Source organism: Ictalurus furcatus, chromosome 13 (genome assembly GCF_023375685.1).
Source record: "Ictalurus furcatus strain D&B chromosome 13, Billie_1.0, whole genome shotgun sequence".
Lineage (NCBI taxonomy): Eukaryota > Metazoa > Chordata > Actinopteri > Siluriformes > Ictaluridae > Ictalurus > Ictalurus furcatus.
The window spans coordinates 16,050,511-16,070,995 of NC_071267.1; the positions used below are offsets into that span (position 1 = coordinate 16,050,511).

The 20,485-nt window shown below is 37.9% G+C and overlaps 1 protein-coding gene across 4 annotated transcripts in view; it reads left to right on the top strand.

Annotated features, from left to right (window-relative positions):
* The first annotated feature begins 309 nt into the window (after positions 1 to 309).
* The window catches only part of qki2 (QKI, KH domain containing, RNA binding 2), a 33,897-nt gene continuing 13,721 nt past the window's right edge, over positions 310 to 20,485 (top strand). For all 4 annotated transcript variants that reach the window (XR_008387457.1, XM_053639172.1, XM_053639174.1 and 1 more), the window contains exons 1-3: positions 310 to 1,025; positions 10,521 to 10,663; positions 17,544 to 17,660. Coding sequence is in view for 3 of the 4 variants with exons in the window: in XM_053639172.1 (XP_053495147.1) it covers positions 884 to 1,025; positions 10,521 to 10,663; positions 17,544 to 17,660 (402 nt within the window). In the remaining variant the exon portion in view is untranslated. The remainder of the gene's footprint in view (positions 1,026 to 10,520; positions 10,664 to 17,543; positions 17,661 to 20,485) is intronic.

Here is a 20,485-nt window from a genome sequence, read left to right on the forward strand (position 1 = left end):
ATCCCTTCTTCTGAAATCAAAGAAATTCACATGGGCCAAAGTTGATCCAAAGGCAGCTGTTTTTCATTAAACACTGTGGATTCAAAAGAACTTTCTTATGCATGGTCAAATGATTCAGTCTGCAGGTGTCTAATCATCTATTCACCAATTGGTTACAAAATATTACAATCACTGTGTGTGTGGTGGAATGCATGGTTTTATATTTTGGTGGGGACCAACGGAGGAGAGAGAGAGAGAGAGAGAGAGAGAGAGAGAGAGAGAGAGAATGTATAAAAATTTCTCCTCCTATTCTCTGGCTTGGTTGATGGCTGCGCGCGCGGATGGTCACATGACCGCGGGCGTTAGGAAAGCAGCAGCAGCAGCAGCAGTAGTAGAGTCTCTTGAATACCGACACAGCAAGCGGAGAAGAGTTTGCACAGCTCCAGACCTAGCCTAGAAACTTCACACAGCTCTCAGGATCGCTCTTATAAACCGCTAGTCCAAATCATCTTGCCAGGAAGTGGAGGTCCAGAGAGGTCGAATGGCCTGGAAATAGCGTTACTCTGACGGTTACAATCTCTGAGAGTAAACAAAACAAATCGGAGCGGTCATGCGGGAGTCCGGACAGTTTGCGGAGCTTTTCTGACCTTTATAAATCACGCACACCAGCGATTTTTTTTCCTTCCGGCGTGTTTCAGATATCTATTTGTTTGTTGAAGAGATATTTTTGTAAGCGAGACACTTTGAAAGTGTTCTGGCTCGAAGCGGGACTTCTCTGGAGAAGTGAGGACAGAAGAGGGGTCTCAGACTGATAGAGCCTGTGGAGGAGCCTGCGGTGGAGTCTGTTCTTCTCCTCATAACTGTCGTTTTTCCCAACTGAAATTTAAAGCAGACGTTTTGAAATATGGTGGGGGAAATGGAAACAAAAGAGAAACCCAAGCCGACTCCTGACTATCTCATGCAGCTCATGAACGACAAGAAACTGATGAGCAGCCTGCCTAACTTTTGTGGGATTTTCAACCACCTAGAGCGGCTTCTGGACGAAGGTAAAAACTTATACAAACATGTTCGTATATTTGTTAAACCATGTTGTCCTCTTTTCTGTGTTTGTTTCGAGAATAAATATGCACTGAGTTGCCAATATGCCCAATTTTTTCCCCCTCATGACAGTAAAGAGAGTAACGTTTCATCTGAAACGCGGCGTGCTGGATGCGGATCACTAGGGGCAACACCCCAAATATGGCACTGCTTTAAACTTTTATTTTCTTATTTAAGAAACACCTTGTGTTTACCACTTGGAGAACTAAATCAACTTTTTATTCGGCTAGTATTGCTTTAAAAGTGCTATTTGAGAAACAACAATGAGGTAAAGCAGGGTGGTCTGTGCCTATTAGTTGCATAATGATAAATAAATAAATAAATAAATAAATAAATAAAACGCAAAGCGATGTAAGTAGGTGAAGAATGCGCGAGGGCGGTGTTGCTGTTTGGAAGGCAACACACAACTTGTGCGCATGCGCGACGACGGTCAGCAAGGGGCTCCGGCCAGTTCAAATGAGAGGCGTGGATCATGTGGGCCTCCTCACATCAGCCCTATAACTAAATAATTTCATGAAAATAATCAGACAATTAAACTATTACTCTTATTACGCAAATGCAGCATATAACCTGCCTCAAATGTACTTATTAGCCATTGCAGTCCAAACACATTGTGATAAAATGTTGATTTGAAACATCCCAGTTTTTCTTCATTACAGTGGCTCTTAGATTTAAGCTGACATCATTGACATGCATTAACATAAATCCTGAAGAAAAAAAAAATTCCTGGACTCTGGCTATGCTTTATGGACCCCACTTAGAGATGTAATGATTTAAAGGTTGGCTTTGCTTACTGCCTAACGGTGAGCATGTAATAAAATTGCAGCTTGAATAGATCACTTAGACATTCTGTACCACAAAGCTGAATCATTTTAACATTAATCGGTATCATTAATTAGGCTTCTATACAGTAAACAGGTTATAATTTACTAGAACTGGTAAGTTGTCTTTCGTATGCAAAGTTTGGTTAGCCATGGCTGAGTTCCTTCTCACTTTATTGGTGAATCTGTTGAATTTACAAGAGTATCTGTGTATGCTTGCCTGGAGAGAAGGCTACTTTGGCAGATTTATGTCTTCAGTATTGGCTCTAAGGGTTGGAGGCTATTCAGCCAGGCTGCTTGATATGCACAGTGACTTTGGATGTGTATCAGCTCACAGATTGTGCTCTACTAAACTGTTTAGTTCTCTTAAAGCCATGTGGGTCAGAAATAACTTTACTAAGTTTCTGTTTTCACTTCCACATGTTGGAGTCTTGTTTTAGGGTGCTTGCAAAACTTAGACAGAATTACAGGACAAAAGAGGGGAAAAAAAGGTCTTTTGCAGCATGATTTTAGTTTAGTTTTTTAGATTGTGTGTTTTGTGTGCATGACTATGATTAAGTTCTCTAATAGGAACACACACTGTTTTTATGTAGCTTATTAAATTATCTTCATTAAGTCATTGAGTAACAAAATCTGGGAAAGGATCCAGAGCCGTGTTGAACCCGAGCCTGAAATCATGGCTCATTTAATGTATAATTCAGTATGTAGATTAGAGACAACCAGAGCCTAGTCATAGTTGTACAAGCTCTAGCTAGTTAACATCTGAAATGACTGAGCACATTGCTGAATAACCAATTATGTTGACTTGAACATATTTGGAATCATACCTGATCGTACTCTGACGCCAGTTGGTAACTGTCCTTGAAACATTAGTTATAAGTTTCAGATTTTAGTCCACGCATCAATTCCAGCACACATTCTTTTCCTGCTAAATATAAGCCCATTGATTATAGTTTAACAATGGAGATGTTGGTCCAAAAAATAAATGATTGCTCCTTGGCTGTTTCAGTTAGATATGTAGGCTTGATTGCTGTCACAGCATACAAGGAATGCCAATTTTATTCTATTATGCCGCCTCTCTAACAAGTCTTAATGTAAGACAATATAAGACAATACCTTACAGTACAATTTACTATACAGTTTTATTTGTATAGCACAAAGCATATTTATAGAAATCTGGATGTAGATTTAGGTCCCTAATGAGCAAGCCAGAGATGACGGTGGCAAGCAAAACTCCCTGAGGTGACATGAGTAAGAAACCTTTGAGAGGAACCAGACTCAAAAGGGAACCTGTCCTCTTCTGGGTGAAACCGGATAGCGGGATTAAAAATCATTACTCTTCTACAACATTTATACATTTACAGATATATACAGATACACACAGAAGAACAGATCTGTGCACATATACATATTTACTAGTAATTGAGTAACTCTTAGTGCAAAGGTGAAGGTGCAGCAATGTAGACGTATATGTGTAGTGCATGAGACTGATAAACTTTTAAATAAAAATATTGTACAAATATATTGTGATAAGTTTTTATTTAATCGCCTTCATGCACTTTGCTTGACTCTAAAAGAAGCGCTCTAATTATAGTTCAGAGTGTCTGGGTGAGTTTATAAATGTACCATATTATTTTGGTAGTCTTAGCTGTTTCAAATATATGTGTTGCTTCTAAAGCAACACTCAAGGTGTAGGCTAGTGTGCGCCTAGTGCTAGGCTAGTTCACATTGATTTTATGTGAACAGAAAGCAATGTACTGTACATTGCAATTGTTTCAAGCTGTAAGCCATGTGAGTTTATTTCTGAATGGTGTCACCTACACAAAGTGACATGTGAGCTTGTTTCTTTTGTTTTGACCTTTGGTTGTCCTCATGTCCTTTCTGCTTCAGCATGCTGCAGTTGGTGTTTGCATTTCACTGGTGTACCACTGTCCACCCAAAGGATAGACAAACAGTTAGTGACCGACCCTGTAACTCATCTAGTATTATGTCGTTACTATTAGACATATTGAACGTGGCATTTGGAGCGGTAGAGCGACAGAATGCTGTGTAGGAGTGAATTCCAGGAAAAAGTGTGGGACAATGTTACACTGACCTTCTTCATTTACTCAGAGAGACATTTTTTCGACCTGTTGGTGAGCACATGTGACATGAATGCCCTTTGATTTAAATTTCATTAAGCTATTACTTTCTGGCTAGGCTGTGTTACACAGCCAGAGTGAGAGGCATGAACATGCAGGAGAGTGTGGAGAACAATGAGGACACACCAGCCTATGAAGGAGGTGCAGTCAGAGTGAAACGTCACTAAATATATGTGTTCAGAGGGAGCCTTCTGTGCTCTTGACACTGCTGTAATTAAGCAGCCGTAACCTGTTGTTTAAGGACCAGTTACATCAAGTGTGACATGAACACTTTTGGGATGTTGCCTGGTGACTTAAGCATTCAAAAGAACAATATTACCTCAGATCTGAAGTCTGTGGGCGTCATGGTGGCACAGCAGGTACCATTGCTGTGGGTAGCATTGCAGTCTCACAGCTCCAATGTCCCTGGTTCAGGTTGAAGCTTGCTTTACTGTCAGTGTGGAATTTTACATATTCTCCATGTGTCAGCTTGGGTTTCCTCCAACTTTTCCAGTTTCCCATTATGGCAGGTATGTGGATTGACTATGCTAAATTGGCCCTAGGTGTGAATGAAAGTGTGAATATTTGTTTGCATGGTGCTGTTCGATGAACTGGCATCCCTTCCAGGGAGATTTTCTTAGTGTTCCTGGGATTGGCTCCAGATCCAGAATTACCCTCTCCTGGATAAAACGTTTACGGAAGATGAATGAATGATTCCAAGGGTACGTTTATATGACCAGGATGTTCTAAAAACGGAAATGTTTTTCCTTTGCGTTTTTGAAAAGTTTGAGTACAGGCGACAACGTTGTCAAAACGATCCCCATTCACACGGATCCGCGAAAACGACTAAAAACACTGTATTATGCATGCCAAGCCAGTAGTTGGCGATGTCACTTTGTAAAGAAACACTATGCGAGACGATAATGGCATCGTTTTCAAAAACTTGCACTTTGAAATCCGTTTTCAAAGTTTGCATTTTCAGGCCCCAACACGCGGTTGTCGTATAAACGAACAGCCAAACCACATAAAAAGTTTTTCATTTTTAATTTACGTTGTCGTGTAAACAGCCCCTTAAACTTGTAGGGGGAAAACAGCTTTTGACCACCTTGAGTGTTTTTGATTTCCAGGCAAACTCTAGGAGATGGAATTACCTTTTTGAAACCATTGGTGCTGGTATTAAATCACCATGTGTTTAATCAGGACAGTGCAGTAGAGATTACATTGAATAAGAAGCAGCCTGGTTAAACCTCACATTGTACTATTATTATAGGATCTCAAATCAGACTGGTTTTCTTGGACTGAACCAATGTCACCATTCAGTTTTTAACTAGTCAGTGTCCTGTAAACCTTATCTCTGTTGTTAAAATTCATCACCCCCTCATGACTGATCTCTTTAATGAGATTGCCCTGCTGATCAACCAATCTGTCAGGCTTGTCTCTTTTGATCACATCATACCAGTTTTTCCACAAAGATAGCAGTGCTTGTCTCCGTAAATTTAGCTTTCCTACTAAATGCCATCTTGCTAAATGCCTGCCAGAAGCTTGCTGTTCCAGGCTACCTGTCTTATAGCTACTCAGCGCAAAGGGGATACCTGTCATCCAACCACAGTGCCATATATCACCACAGTGTTGTTTACATCTCCAATGCTCCCAATCACATTACATATGGTATTCTCGATGGTCAGAGACACAATGACTTGCTCACACATGCTGATCGCAGCTTGTCTATCAGCATGCTTGTCTTGTGAATGCAAGTCACGAAATGGCAAAAAGCACAGCTTGGTGAAATAAGAGAAAGATAAAAACAGATGAGCGATCCTGGATTCTTTTACAAATCCGATTACGAATAGTGTTTTATATGAATAGTCATTTTCTTCTTACAAGAAGATCTCGGCTACATGTTTTATGTTATAAGTTGGTGTTATCTTGGTCATTGATGGAAGTGAAAAAACAGGATTATGTTTTTTGGCTGGTTCTTGGTGTGGGTGTGGTGGCTCCATAAGTGTCAGAGTCAAGAACAAGCTTTTTCTTGGCAGTAAAAAAGTACCCAGATTGTTTCCCTGTTTGAGGCCTGCTCTTTTATCCATGTGTGAGCAAACCCTTTGCGTAATAAATTTTACCTTTCTTTAGCACGCTTTCTATTTTTGTGAGCACTTTTTGTTCTTTTTGTGCTAGCCACAAGACCTATTACATCCGTACTTGAGCGTACCTATCCATAACCATTAAAATCTCACAAGCATGACAAGTTTTTAGCTTTGAATGTCAGTCTTTTCCAATTCCAGAAGATTAAAGCTTCAGCCAAGATTACCACACGAGAGTGGCCCAAATTAGAATTGAGAATATTACACTCAGTGTGATTTTTGCTGTTTGTACTCACATAAAAATGGCACTGAGGACTGTCACCCTGTCTGGTAGGACCATGCCATGGAGTCTTATGCGACAGCTTCTGAGGGCAATTGCATCAATATAACAAGAATTTGATGCCAACAGTTTATAATTATCTTTCTAGTGGTCATAGTCATGAAGAGTTTGTTTTTTACATATAGTCCTCTAAAGTAAATATATTCCATTCCTCTGTCAATTTCTCAGCCTTGCTCTTTTCTTTCTCTTTGTCTCTCCATGCACACAGAGTAGGATGGTGTGAAACAGAGTGACCCTTTTGTCTTTCCCCATAATGCCTCATAGTCATGAAGATTGAGAGTCCTATCTGGCAGTGGAATTTTTTTCTCCAAACTACCGTGGAAACTGTCTGACATCTGGCTTTAAATCATGTCTACCTCTTTGCTAGATGAGATCTCTGACTTCCAGTCATTTGGCCTGTGATAATGGATAGCTAAAACATATTTTTCAATTCCATAAAGCATAAACAAGTGCTTACATAATCAGTTTAGAGCTTTTTTTTTATTTTATTGTATAAAATCTTTTTTCTTCAGCTCTTTGATCTATCACCTTTGACCGTGTCCACAATTGTAACTAATTGATATATTTACATGGTTACAAGCGAAATCATGACCTGTGTCTGCATGGACAGTACATACTTAAGATGCTGTCGGTGCTTCATTTTAATTTCAGACTACCTTAAATAATGGATGGTATTCAGTAGTGCACAAATGACATTCACACACTGTTCAATTTATTGGATCAAACTTATGCGTTTCCCCAACTTATTTACCCCAAACCTTATTTAATGTAAAAGTACAAAATATGGGAGCATGTATTTGTACACACAATTACAATGTCTTATTATAAGATTAAAGTAATTAAAGTGTTCAGCAGTGACTCTGTATATTTAAAGCACCGAAAGTCACTCCGGATTTTGGAGGTGATATTTATGCCTTATGGCTTATGCCTTAATGATGTGGTCAGTACATGATAGCATACCACAGCCACTGTATCATGATGGAGCATTGCGCTGGTGGACTCGGATGGCAGCAAACAGACACACACTGTAATTGAGATCTGTCTGCCGTCTTTCCCTTAGCTCTAAAATGATGGATTACAGTAGAGTGGATGGTGTGCAGTAGGGAGGCTTTGTAGTGCTGATCAACAGTCTGTAATGGTTGGTTTTAGTGCCATTGAAGGTGCTATAATAATAGCTCAAGTGGATGTGGCAATTATATTTTACCCCAGGTGTTTAAGGATAAGGGCACTTGCACGTCATAGAGTGACACAGTGTGTGTAGGTGTTGTGTTTCTGTACATTAGTCAAGCTGGTCACTAACTGTGGTAAGGTGCTTGTATTGAAACATTAGTTATATGCTTAAAAATATAAAAGATCAAAGTCCTTCATTTGCAGGTTTACCATCACCATGTAACACCATTTAACTGTACAACTTTTACACAAAACAAATTCTCCTGCACTTTTTACTTTTGCGTTTTTTAGAACTTTTTTTTTTTTTTTTACTGAAATGCCTTTCTTGTTACCCTGTTACTTTTGTTATCTTTTTAAAATTCTGTTCCCTTCCTTCATAGCTTACGTCATAAACCAGTGGCAATATTGTACTGTATAGCAGTATTACTACTAATGAACTGAAGTACTTGGGCATGTGCTGATTTGTGTGTATGTGTATTTTCGTCACTGGGCTTGTGGACCCATCAACTCTTCTGTGTGAGAGACAGGGTCAGTTAGGTGCTTACAGTGACCTCCACTAATATTGGCACCCTTGGTAAATATGAGCAAAGAAGGCTGTGAAAAATTGTCTTTATTGTTTAACCTTTTGATCTTTTGTTTAAAAAATTCACAAAAATACTTCATTCATGGATATCAAATAATTGCAAACACAACACAGGTTTATATAAAAAAAACTTTGTTAAATAGAGGTGTGCAACAATTATTGGCACCCCTATGAATTCATATGAGAAAAGTATATTTGAAGTATATTCCCATTGGTATTGAAAATTTTTTTAGTACTCCTGGTGACTAGGAACAGGAAATTGTTCAACCATGACTTCCTGTTTCACAGGGGAATAAATATGAGGTAACACATAGGCCAAATTCTCTTAATCATTCATAACAATGGGTAAGACCAAGGAATATAGCTGTGATGAGCTTCACAAAATGGGAAGTGGCTGTAAGAAATTAGCACAAACATTGAAAATGCCCACCATCAGGGCAATAATTAAGAAGTTCCAGTCAACTGGAAATGTTCTGAATCAACCTGGAATTGGACGTGTGTCTACATTGTATCAACACACTGTGAAGAGGATGGTTTGAGTGGCCAAAAATCTCCAAGGATCACAGCTGGAGAACTGCAGAAGTTAGTTGTGTCTCGGGGTCAGAAAGTCTTCAAAACTACAATCCAAAGTCACCTACATCAGCACAAGTTGTTTGGAAGGATTTCAAGACAAAAGCCTATATTCTCATCCAAAAACAAACTCAAGCGTCTTCAGTTTGCCAGACACTACTGGAACTTCAAATGGGATCGGGTTCTATGGTCAGATGAAACCGAAATAGAGCTTTTTGGCAATAAACCCAAAAAGCTTTGGTGGTTTTGGCACACACAGAGAGGTAGCCATATGGAAAAGTACCTCATGCCCACGGTTAAATATGGTGGTGGCTCTTTAATGTTTTGGAGCTGTTTTTCTGCCAGAGGACCTGGACATTTTGTTAGGATACATGGCATCATGGACTCTATCAAATATCAATAGATATTAAATGAAAACCTGACTACCTCTGCCAGAAAGCTTAAAATGGGCTGTGGTTGCATCTTCCAGCAGGACAATGATCCAAAACATACATCAAAATCAACACAAAAAATGGTTTACTGAACACAAAATCAAGGTCCTGCAATGGCCATCCTAGTCCCCTGACTTGAAACCCATAGAAAACCTGTGGGGTGAACTGAAGAGGAGAGTCCACCAGCGTTTGAAGGATCTGGAGAGATTCTGTATGGAGGAATGTTCTCAGATCCCTTGCCATGTATTCTCCAACCTCATCAGGCATTATAGGAGAAGCCTCAGAGCTGTTATCTTGGCAAAGGAAGGTAGCACAAAGTATTGAATAAAACGGTGCCAATAATTGTTGCACACTTATATTTAACAAATATATTGTTTTTGGATTAACCTGTATTTTTTTTTACAATTCTTTGATATCCATGAGAGCAGAGTATTTTTGTGATTATTATTATTTTTTAAAAAATTTTTTAACAAAAGATCAAAAGGTTAAACAATAAAGACAAAGTTTCACAGCCTTCTTTGCTCATATTTACCAAGGGTGCCAATATTAATGGAGGGCACTGCATGTTATATATCATACTGCACCACAGCCAGTTGTTTAAGCTTGCTTAGGCCTCAGATTTACTCCAGCTGAGAGAATCTTATGGGAGCCCCTTGGGCAATGCCTGTCTCGTCTCAGGGTTATATTAAGATTACAGCAATCGGCAAGTCTGGTGTGGACTTTGATGTAGCCATTTCAGACATTATTGTACCTCATCAAAAATCCATTCTTACAAGGAGTCTCTTTCATCCAATACTCTACAAAGAGCTTTTGTTAATAATAATATGTTTGTCTGGTCTCCTCAGAATTGCATATTTGTTGTGTGATTAATTATTTGTGAATACTTAAGATAGTTTTGATGTGCATGACTGGTTTTGCTCATTGCCTTCTGGGAGTTGTGTTCATGCAGTGTGATTGTGAAATTAAAATGTATTAAAAGAATTTGGATTAGCTAAGTTTTCGTGATACCTTCTTAATGGTCAGTTTTATCAGAAAGAATGAATATTATCATCACAGACAGACATTTTTGATCGCTATCCCTGTGTTTCCATTTAGCAGGAGGCATTTAGGCCTAGGGTTTGCCTTTGCACTCAGAGAGGAAGCCTGGTCTATTTGGAACGCAAAGAGAGATTTGGGGTCTTGAAGCGATTTAGCCAAGTTATCTTTTACCTGAAGTTCTGAGTTGTGCTAAAATCACTTGTGTTCTATGTTCTCTCTTTCTTTCCTAAAAGTGCATTCCTCTCAGTGCTATTGTGTAATTATGTGTTTTTATGGCTCTATTTGGCAGAGATTGGCCGGGTACGGAAGGACATGTACAATGACACACTGAACAGTAGTACAGACAAAAGGACATCGGAGCTCCCAGACGCCGTGGGGCCATCTGCACAGCTCCAGGAGAAACTTTATGTGCCTGTAAAAGAATATCCAGACGTAAGTGGGATACCGTTGCTTATCCTTACAGTTATTCTCTTTATCCTTAAGGTCTTCAAACAGATTGTTGCTTGTAATATTGACACAATCCCTATTTAGTCATCCTTTATACCTTTATACAACTTCAAATTTCAGTTTAATTTAAGATTTTGTTATGCCTGCTACTGGTCACAGGATTCCCACGGACTATATAAGTCAGGAAAGATAAGGTTGACCTGATAGGACTATACAGTTAATCATATTTTAATAGTAATATTAACTACACTGGCATATTAATATCAAGCTTGCCATTATTGGTTGAACTGTCTGTTTGGTTGCATACTGAGGTTTATGTAATAATTTGACTCTAATTCTGTTTATATTTAGACTTTAAAACATAATAAGATTAATAAGACTGCAAACATTATTAAAAGATTTCTTTATTTGAAATAATATGGGCTCAGAAGACACAAAATGCAAATAGCCAGCAAAATTATTGTGCTTGATTATTTATTTTTTTACTATTATTGTGCTTTGTAGCTGTATTACCTTGAATACCTTGAAAAAGTCATAATTGTTATATTCAAATCACAATATACCAGTGGAAATGAGATTTATTAATTAATGTTAGTTAAAATAAACATTTTGCTGTGAGTGTTGATGAGGCTCCTATTGTGAGTTTGTTAATGGCGGGAATTCTATGGGTTGTGGTATAGAGGTTTCCCTGAGTGGCAGTTTGACAGTGTGTGTGTGTGATATATATGTGTGTGTGTGTATATGTGTGTGTGTGTATATATATATATATATATATATATATATATATATATATATATATATATATATATATATATATATATATATATATAAGCATTGCTTGTTATATAAGTGTTTATTACTCATTACTTATGTAATAACCAATTAGGTGTTTTGTCCATGGAGCATTGTGAAATTGAGACTTGGTTTAAAGAGTCTGAAATAGAAAGAAATTTAATGAAACAAAAATGTATTTGCTGAGGAGTCATGGAAAATTTAACTTCAAGTAGAAACCCTGTGCTGATTATTAATGAGTGTGAAGTTGGAGGATGGCAAGATCTTTAATTACCTCAATCCACACCTCCTTATTTAGAGAAATAACATAATTCTTCAGCTGAAGTAACAAATTAAATTTCTCCAGCTAGTTAAAACAAACAAAATAAGTTTTTCATTATTTCGTTCAAAATAGTTAGGCTATGCTGAAATAGCAGGATAATCTGATTTATTTACAAGGAACTACATCTGCTTTGTCTGTTTAGACTGTAGTCATGTATTGGTTGTTTTAAAAAAAAAAAAAGTTAGGCAGTTGGGTGATTTTAACAGTAGAAATTCTTTTTTGTACTTGAAAGCATAAATATGAAAATACTCAAATTTATTCTAAACAACCTATACAGCTCATGTTTTATATCACAGCCATCACTGAGATTGAATATTCCAAAAAATGAGATTTGAGCTGTCTGTCTGAACATAGCATTAGTGCAGCACAAAGGAAATTCTAGTCAGAATTTGTCTTATTCTGACTAGGCCTGTCATGAAAGCTACATTTGCTGTATGATATATTGTCCTAGAAATAATTACAATAGACAATATTATTGTCACTTTAAGACCTTTTTATGCCACTGATATAATGATGATATAATATAATAATGCAAGTATACCCTTTCAAAGAGCAATGAACTTTTAATTCTTAGGAATATTCAGACATTGTAATACAATACTGTGAATTCTTTATGCTTTAGTTACTCATTGTCCGTGTTTTAGTGCGTTGTTATGGAAAGAGCGTATTCACAATGTGACTTTCTAGCGCGTTACTTAAGTTGAAGCTCACTTGTGCATTCGTGTCATTTTGTTCAGAAGCAAGTTATAATATTAGGTTTATGTTGTGTATATGTCTGATTAATCTCAGGTGTATAGGATGCGCTTGGGTGAGTTCATTAACCCTCTAGTAAAGCGCTACAGTTTACTGGTGTTCATTCACTGTTCAGCTTCAGCTCACGCAGTTTAAGAGGCTCAATCCCTGACATTATTATCTATGACTGGATTATTTTTCTAGAAAACCTTGTTAGTGCATTGTTAATATCTTGCATGTATTTTTTTCAACAGTATGTTTGCGTGTAGCACAGTATTTGCTTTCGAATGTGCATTTCTATCTTAAATTTGGGGAATATTCGAAGTTTGAATTTTAATTTGACAGCTAGAGCAGACAAGAGGACAGAAGCAGCGCGAATGGCTAAAATGTTCTTATGTAAATAACATGCATGTTAACACAACGGGCAATATCGAGGTCATGTCCATATATCGTACGATAAGTTGATTAACATAATTATTGTGATGGGCCTAATTCTGAGTTCAGTATTTTGTTTTCTATTGTACATGGTCAGAAAAGTGTATAGAAAAAAATACCATATATACCAGTATTTGCAGTTGATGATGATTCAACCACAATACAGCAAATATCAAATTAGTTATTATCCACATTTTACATGCATTACATTTATTATTACTAATGGCTATTTATTTAGAGGCATTTCAGGTTATATTTATTATACAGAAAACACATTGAGTGATTCGTGTCTGCTTTCTTAAAGAGCTGATAATTGGGATAGTGAGGTCGGGGGGTAATTGAGTTTGGATGAGAAACATCCAGCAAAATCTTCTGAGTGATGTATCTTATCTGTTGTTTAGTTATCATTAACCTTTCTTCTTTGCTGTTCATATCAGGGTGGAATATAATTTTAGCACAGTATAAATCTAATCTTTTTAAAAGCAAATACTGCAAATATGGATCAGAGTTGGACAATAAGTGAATCTGCTTATAATGAGATGAATATGACTAATGTGTACACACGGGGGCTTTTCCAGGATTTGTTTGTAAGGATCATGTATTCAGCGCTGTCATAATTAGACATCGAACCTCACATTGTCAAAGAAGTCAGTAAAGTGACGGAGAACTTTTTAAAATGCTGTAAAAATATTGACTTTGTGGACAGTGTAGACACCGCATCTGTTGTAGGTTAAGTGAAGAAACACAAATGCCCAGTTAGGATGTATGTAATCAGTTATTGTGCTTGTTTAGAGCGCAACTTTTATCTCCTGTAATATTAACAGCATTCTGATAATCCCTGACAAGCCTCCCACAATACCTCAGCAGTCACAGGGGGCGTGTTGTAAAACTGCCCAGAGCTGATGGTGGAGAGGCATTTAAGGCTCTGGACTATGTCTCCTCTCTGAGCTGCCTCATTTAGGAAGAATGATCTAGAAAGTTATTCTTGCCTTCCCAGCACCTGTCGCTCATGAATCAGAAAACAAACAAGAGCTTTGAAGGAAATGATGGAGAGATGATAGAGACAGAGATGAGAGGTGTTTACATTCACCTTCTGATTATTTTTCCGCTCAGTTGCACTTTCTCTCTCACTTTTGTGATGTAATCTCTGAGAATGATTTTGAGACTGCTGCCCCCTATTTCTCAATCTCTCCCTCCCTTAATATTCTTCTCGCTCCCTTTCTCATTCCCTCCCCTTTCCTTTCTTCATCTCTTTCTCTGTGTTGGCTGGTAATGAGATTTGTCTGATTCTTTGTTGTTGTTAATTTAAAGTTGAGCACTTCAGATGAATTTAGCAAAACTGGTAAATAGCACAAGGGGAAAAAAAGTCCTGATGTGAGAAATTCAATTATGTGTTTGCTTTTTTGCTCATCATTAATATTCTCAGTGCACATTTGTTTGTGATTGAGTCACACCTGAGGACTGTAATAAGCATACTAAAGTGCTGAGATGTTACTATGTGGGCCACTGAGCTGCACAGTCTATTACAGTCTCTATAATGTAAGTCCTATGAGCCTAACAAAATGGACACGGACATGTGTTTGTGTGCATGGATTTATGCACGTGCTCTTATTCTCGCAAATTTAACCTTGTGATGTACTGGAGAGATGATGCTTGTGCAAAACAGTGATCAACAATGACACAAACAGCCTTTTGCCACACGGTAGTCTGATGAGCTCAGCTCTAAATATACAGCACAGAGGCTCAGCGGCCGCAGCAGCTGTGATCAGGCCAGAGGAGATGGGCTTTAAAAGGAAGAGAATGCATTGTGACCCTGAGAGAGAGACAGCTGTCTGGCTTATCACTCTGCCATCCTGACAGATAAGGTTAAACACTCAGAGAGCAGTGTAGCCACCAGCCAAAAAACACAACATATTATTCCAGGCCACTATTGGTTGCAGCCTATTAAATCACATTAAGACATTAAAACGAACTGCTTTAATTTGCTGAAATTAACATTTTGAATAGTCCCTGTTACAAATCCCTTCTCCGAGCGCTACTGTTCACAGCAGTTATCATGCCAGTCAAAACTCTCAGCTCAGTTTACTAGCTCAGTGATATGTGACCTTTTTTCTGCTGGGTCATTTGTAAAGCTTAAAGGCCAAACTGAAGAACTGATTTTGCTTTTGGCAAATTAATACCACAGATCTGGTGAAGTGTAGCTTTGTTAGTAATATGTGCATATTTTCAGCATGTTTTGTGCATATTTTGTACTTTATTACATTCATTTTTATTAAGGTTTCTGAGTGAATTTCTGAGGTTTCTAAGTTTCCTCTAAGCAGACCCTGGTCTCCTCTTTAAGGTCTCGAGACTCCTTATATTTTGTCTGTTGTTGAAAGCAGTTTCCCACGTGATACTTTGTAATGCAGCGTCATCCATGTTTCATGTACTAGGCTTTCGTGTACTAGGTTATCAGATAACTTGTGCGTTGCGTGTATATGTCTGCTCTAGGGTTGTCAAAAGTACCGGTACTTCGGTACCAAGTCGGTACTAAAAAGGAAAAAAAGTTGACGGTACCAGATTTTCATAAGTATCGGTAGTACCGGGTCAACCCGGTACTGACGTGCTGCCTGACAGGTAGTCAGTCGGGAACTTTTCATGGGTGCACTGTGCAACAAGAGCCAAAGCAGCAGCAGCTCCCCCGGTTACCATGGCTGTGTCCGAAACCGCATACTTACCTACTATATAGTAGGCGAAATACATGTGTTTCTCTCTCGTTTTCCGCTTTCGGTGCTATTATCGCTAAGTGTGTAAAACCTGCGCCAATAAAATTTATGTGCGGATAGATTAACCGTGCTTTCAGGAAGAGCGGCTGCTTAACCGCAGTATTTATTCAAGCAGTTCAAGCATGTGAGTTTAAAATGATGGTAGCAGTTGCATTATGAATGCTGTAGCATAGTTTAATTTGAGTGTTTTATTGCAAGAAGACATCCTTGTTTTTGCTTACATAATGTTAGCGTACACGCGTTTAAAGCTAATACGGTCAGGAGTCCTTATTAACCATTTAATGCTTTAACTTTTATTGGGGTAAAATAAATGGGAGGACATGATGGGGTTTACAAATTTTACACATGAGAGGCTTTTTGATGACCAATATATCTGAAATTTATGTGTTAGAAAATAATAGATGTGTGGCTAGCACTGTTTATGTCTTTAATATCAGTCAGTCAGAAAAACATTTCTACTCTTGCCTGGATAACTCCTAGTAGCTTTAATAATAATGATATACTTGAAGTATACAGAATGGCATTTTAAAAAATTACATTTTACATTGATATTTAAATTAGATAATAAAATAGTGTGTTGTTTAATTAGCATGTTTTTGTGTTTTGGTACCGAAATTGATACAGAGTATCTTGGAATTTTACTGGTATTGGTACCGACTACTGATATTTTGGTACCGTGACAACCCTAGTGTGGCTCTATGTTCCACATGTACCTCATTATTTTTCCTTTTCAGTACATTTAATGTCACATGAAACTGAAGCTGTACTTTTTAATTTTTTAAGTATAATATTACTTATAATGGGGTTCAAGAACTGGTGGATGCAAATCAACTTCAAAATGTAATATAGTTCAGACGATCTTGAGATCAAATGTGTTCATTACTGAGTCGTTTATTTGAGGAAGAGAGTATTCATTTTAATATGAAGAGGTTCACTGTGGACAAATCAATTTCTTGTAGATTCATTAATTAAAAAATGAGTTTGGTTTAAAATGAGCACACCCATCAAGGCATTAAGGCAATATTCAGCTTGCACAAAAGCACAGGCGCTATAAGCAAATCATTTGCTACATGATTTTCAGAAAAGCGCTTTTATATATACCGATGTAAACAGAGGAAAACGTCTCAGTAAAAGTTGGAAATAGTAACTAAATGACTGAGCATTAATCGTAAGTAAATGTCTTAAATGGTTGTCGTGCTGTGTTAGGCCTGGAAGAACAAAGTGAAAAATTGATATGTGTGACGGGATGAGAGATGGGACAGATTTGTGGCTGATCTTTAGCAAATGCTTCATTCATAAGACCCACTGGGTTGTGGATGTTCATCATTTCACAACAGGGTGCAAAACTTTCCTCAGATTCCCTCAGAGTTTTACCAGATCTCTTTGATCAAATTATGTTAAGCATGATTTAGTTCACATTAGACCTTTGCCAAAGTTTCCAGCTGTGAAACAGTGTTGGTTCAGTAGTGTGTTTGTGTCTTTAACATTGGAGATCTGGTCATAGGACATCCTGTGGTTTCTTTCCAAGTTGATTTAACAATATAATCAAATAAGAGACAAAAAAAAAAGGTTGTAACGACACAAATCAAATTTGTGTCGTTAAATACTCATGCATGTAGGTATGTACATTATAAATATAACATATAAATCATTCCGTCAACATGTGAATCACTCAGCCACTATGATTTAGCCGATCATTGACGGGTCTTTGCCCAGGTTTGTACACTATTTTGACAGCAGGAGATATGTAACAAGTGCATGACCTACAACTGCGTTTTAATTCAATGGCATATTTTCTTCTTGCGGTGTGTCTTTGCAGTTCAACTTTGTGGGGAGAATCCTCGGCCCACGTGGGCTCACTGCCAAACAGCTGGAAGCTGAGACAGGCTGCAAGATAATGGTGCGAGGCAAAGGCTCCATGAGAGACAAGAAGAAGGTGAGCTTTTTCTTTTCTTTTTCCTTTTTGCTATTCAGAAGATATTTTATTATTTGCAATAGATTTACAATGTCATGTGGATGCTTATGCCTGTAGATATAGGATTTGTGCATATGCATGGCTAATGCATGTCAAATGCAGTTTCATCTTTTTGTCCTACACGACTATGGAACCAAAAAAACCCCCCAGACTTTTTGTTTGCCTCCCAGGGTGCCTGACATGGTGGAAAAATGACTTGCATTAAAATGAAAATTAGTGCTATTAGAGTAAGAGATTTGAGAGGGGGGAGCATTTTGCTTTTTAGAGCTGAGCAAAGGTGATGGCTTCACTTTTTCAATATGTCTGTGACAAAACCATTTAGTCCATGTTTTTACATTAGCAGTCAGTTTGAAATCACTGTCACATCCAATTTTAATTACACGCCAATTTTAAGAGCAAATCAAATTATTGTCTTAAAGACAGTTGTATTGTAATAAAGTCTAATGAATAACTGTACATTTAAAGTAAGATTTGGTGTATGATGATGAAGTCTGAAATGTATATATCTGCCACATACTTGATTTTGGAGTGAAGGAATATGACAGTCTAGTAGCAGCTCAAATGTACCTGCCTGTGGTTGTAGAATGATAACTGGTAGCCGAACAACACTAAATATATGGCAGATGAGATACTGTGCCATGGTAATTCAGAGTGATGGGGGAATGAATGAAATTCAATGAATCCCATAGGATTCATCCATTAGGCATGCTGCCATTTTTCTCAGAGCTGCACCATCACAAATTTCGCAAGTGCTCTCGTCAGACGCATGATAATAGAGGGCATTTAATTGGACACGATGAAAATGTGTTTGTACAGGTTTCTACTTGGAGCTTCCGATGCTGCTGCATGTCTGAAAAATTATTTTAAAAGGATTTCAACACTGCAATTAAACTCTGCTTCTCCGAGGTTTCCATTTCCATTTTCTAACAGTAGTCACCAATGAGCTTTTTTCTGATAAAGGCCCTGAATGCTGCGAAAATAATCATCTCAATGAACAGTGCTCCTGCATATATGAATATTACAATATCACTGTGTTTCTAATACATTTAAGTCATAATTTTGTAATTACAGAGGTGGTTGACATTGCAACAGAGGAAATTATTATATAAATAAAGGAAACCGAGAAAAGATATTGGTGAAGGGGGTTTAAAAAAAAGCAGCCAGGACTAAACACGCCAGGCTTCAAACAGAGATGCCATCTGGATCCATGTACAGTGGGGGAAATAAGTATTGAATGCATCAACATTTTTTTCAGTAAATATATTTCCAATGAGGCTATTCACATGAAATTTTCACCAGACATCAGTATTAACTCAAAAAATATACACATATAAAGAAATCCAAACATTATATTCCATAAATGAAGTCATATGTAATAAAGTGGAATGACACAGGAAAAAATTATTGAACACGCTAACTCAAATTTATTTAATACTTGGTGGAGAAGCCTTTGTTTGTAAAGACACTTCCTGTGTGAAGAAATTAATCGGCCGCAGTATTCAGGTGGGATTTTGTCCCATTCTTCTAAACATATTGTCTTTAAATCTTATTCAATTGGATTCAAGTCAGGTGATTGATTGGGCCATTCTAACACTTTGATTTTTTTCCTCTGAAACCAATTGAGAGTTTCCTTTGCTGTATGCTTTGGATCGGTGTCCTGCTGGAAGGTCCGCCTATGTCTCATCTTCATCATCCTGGTGGATGGCAGCAGATTCTTCTCAAGAATCTCCCCGTAAAGGGCTTCATTCATCGTTCCTTCAATTATATGAAGTCTGCCAGTACCATGCGATGAACAGCTCACACCATGATGCTTCCACCTCCAAACTTCACTGTTGGTGTAGTGTTTTAAGGGTGATGTGCAGTGCCTTTTCTTCTCCAAACATGGTGTGTAGTATGACAGTCAAAAACTGACCAGACTACACTCTCCCAGTATTTCATAGGCTTGTCCAAATGAGTTGTAGCAAACTTTAAACGAGCTTCGACATACCTTTCCTTTAGTAATGGAGTCTTGCGGGGTGAGCGTGAGCAGTGGAGTGCATCGCCTATTGTTTTCTCTGTGACGATGGCACCTGTTGCCTCCAAGTGTTTCTGGAGCTCTTTCCGAGTGGTCCTTGGCTCTTGGGCTACTCTTCTGACTATTCTTCTGACTCCCCGGTCAGAAATCTTGCAAGGAGCTCCTGTGCGTGGCCGGTTATTGAAGTAGTGATGTTGCTTCCACTTGTGGATTATGGCCCCAATGGTGCTTACTGGAAGATTCAGAAGTGTTGAGATATGTCTGTATCCGATTCCATCAATATGTTTTCCATCAATAAGGTTGTGAAGGTCTTGGGAGAGTTCCGTGCTTTTACCCATCATGAGATGTTTCTTGTGTGACACCTTGGTAACGAAAAGCCTTTTTTTTAGACCATCAATTTATTAACCCAGCTGCTATTAATTTGCACAGTTAGGAGATATGATTACTTTCTAACTACTTACGGATTTCAGATGGTTCCTTGCCTTACCTTGGCTTGGAGAACTGCTTTTTCTTAGCGTGTTCAATACTTTGTTCCTGTGTCATTCCGCTTTATTACACATAACTTTATTTATGGACTTTAATGTTGTGAATTCTTTATATTTGAGAATTTCTTGAGTTAATACTGATGTCTGGTGAAAATTTCCTGTGACTAACCTCATTGGAAATATATTTACTGAAAAACAATTTACGCGTTTAATACTTATTTCCCCCTCTGTATTCTCTTACTTCTACCCAAATTAGATTTACAATCATGATCCCTGTGAAACACGCA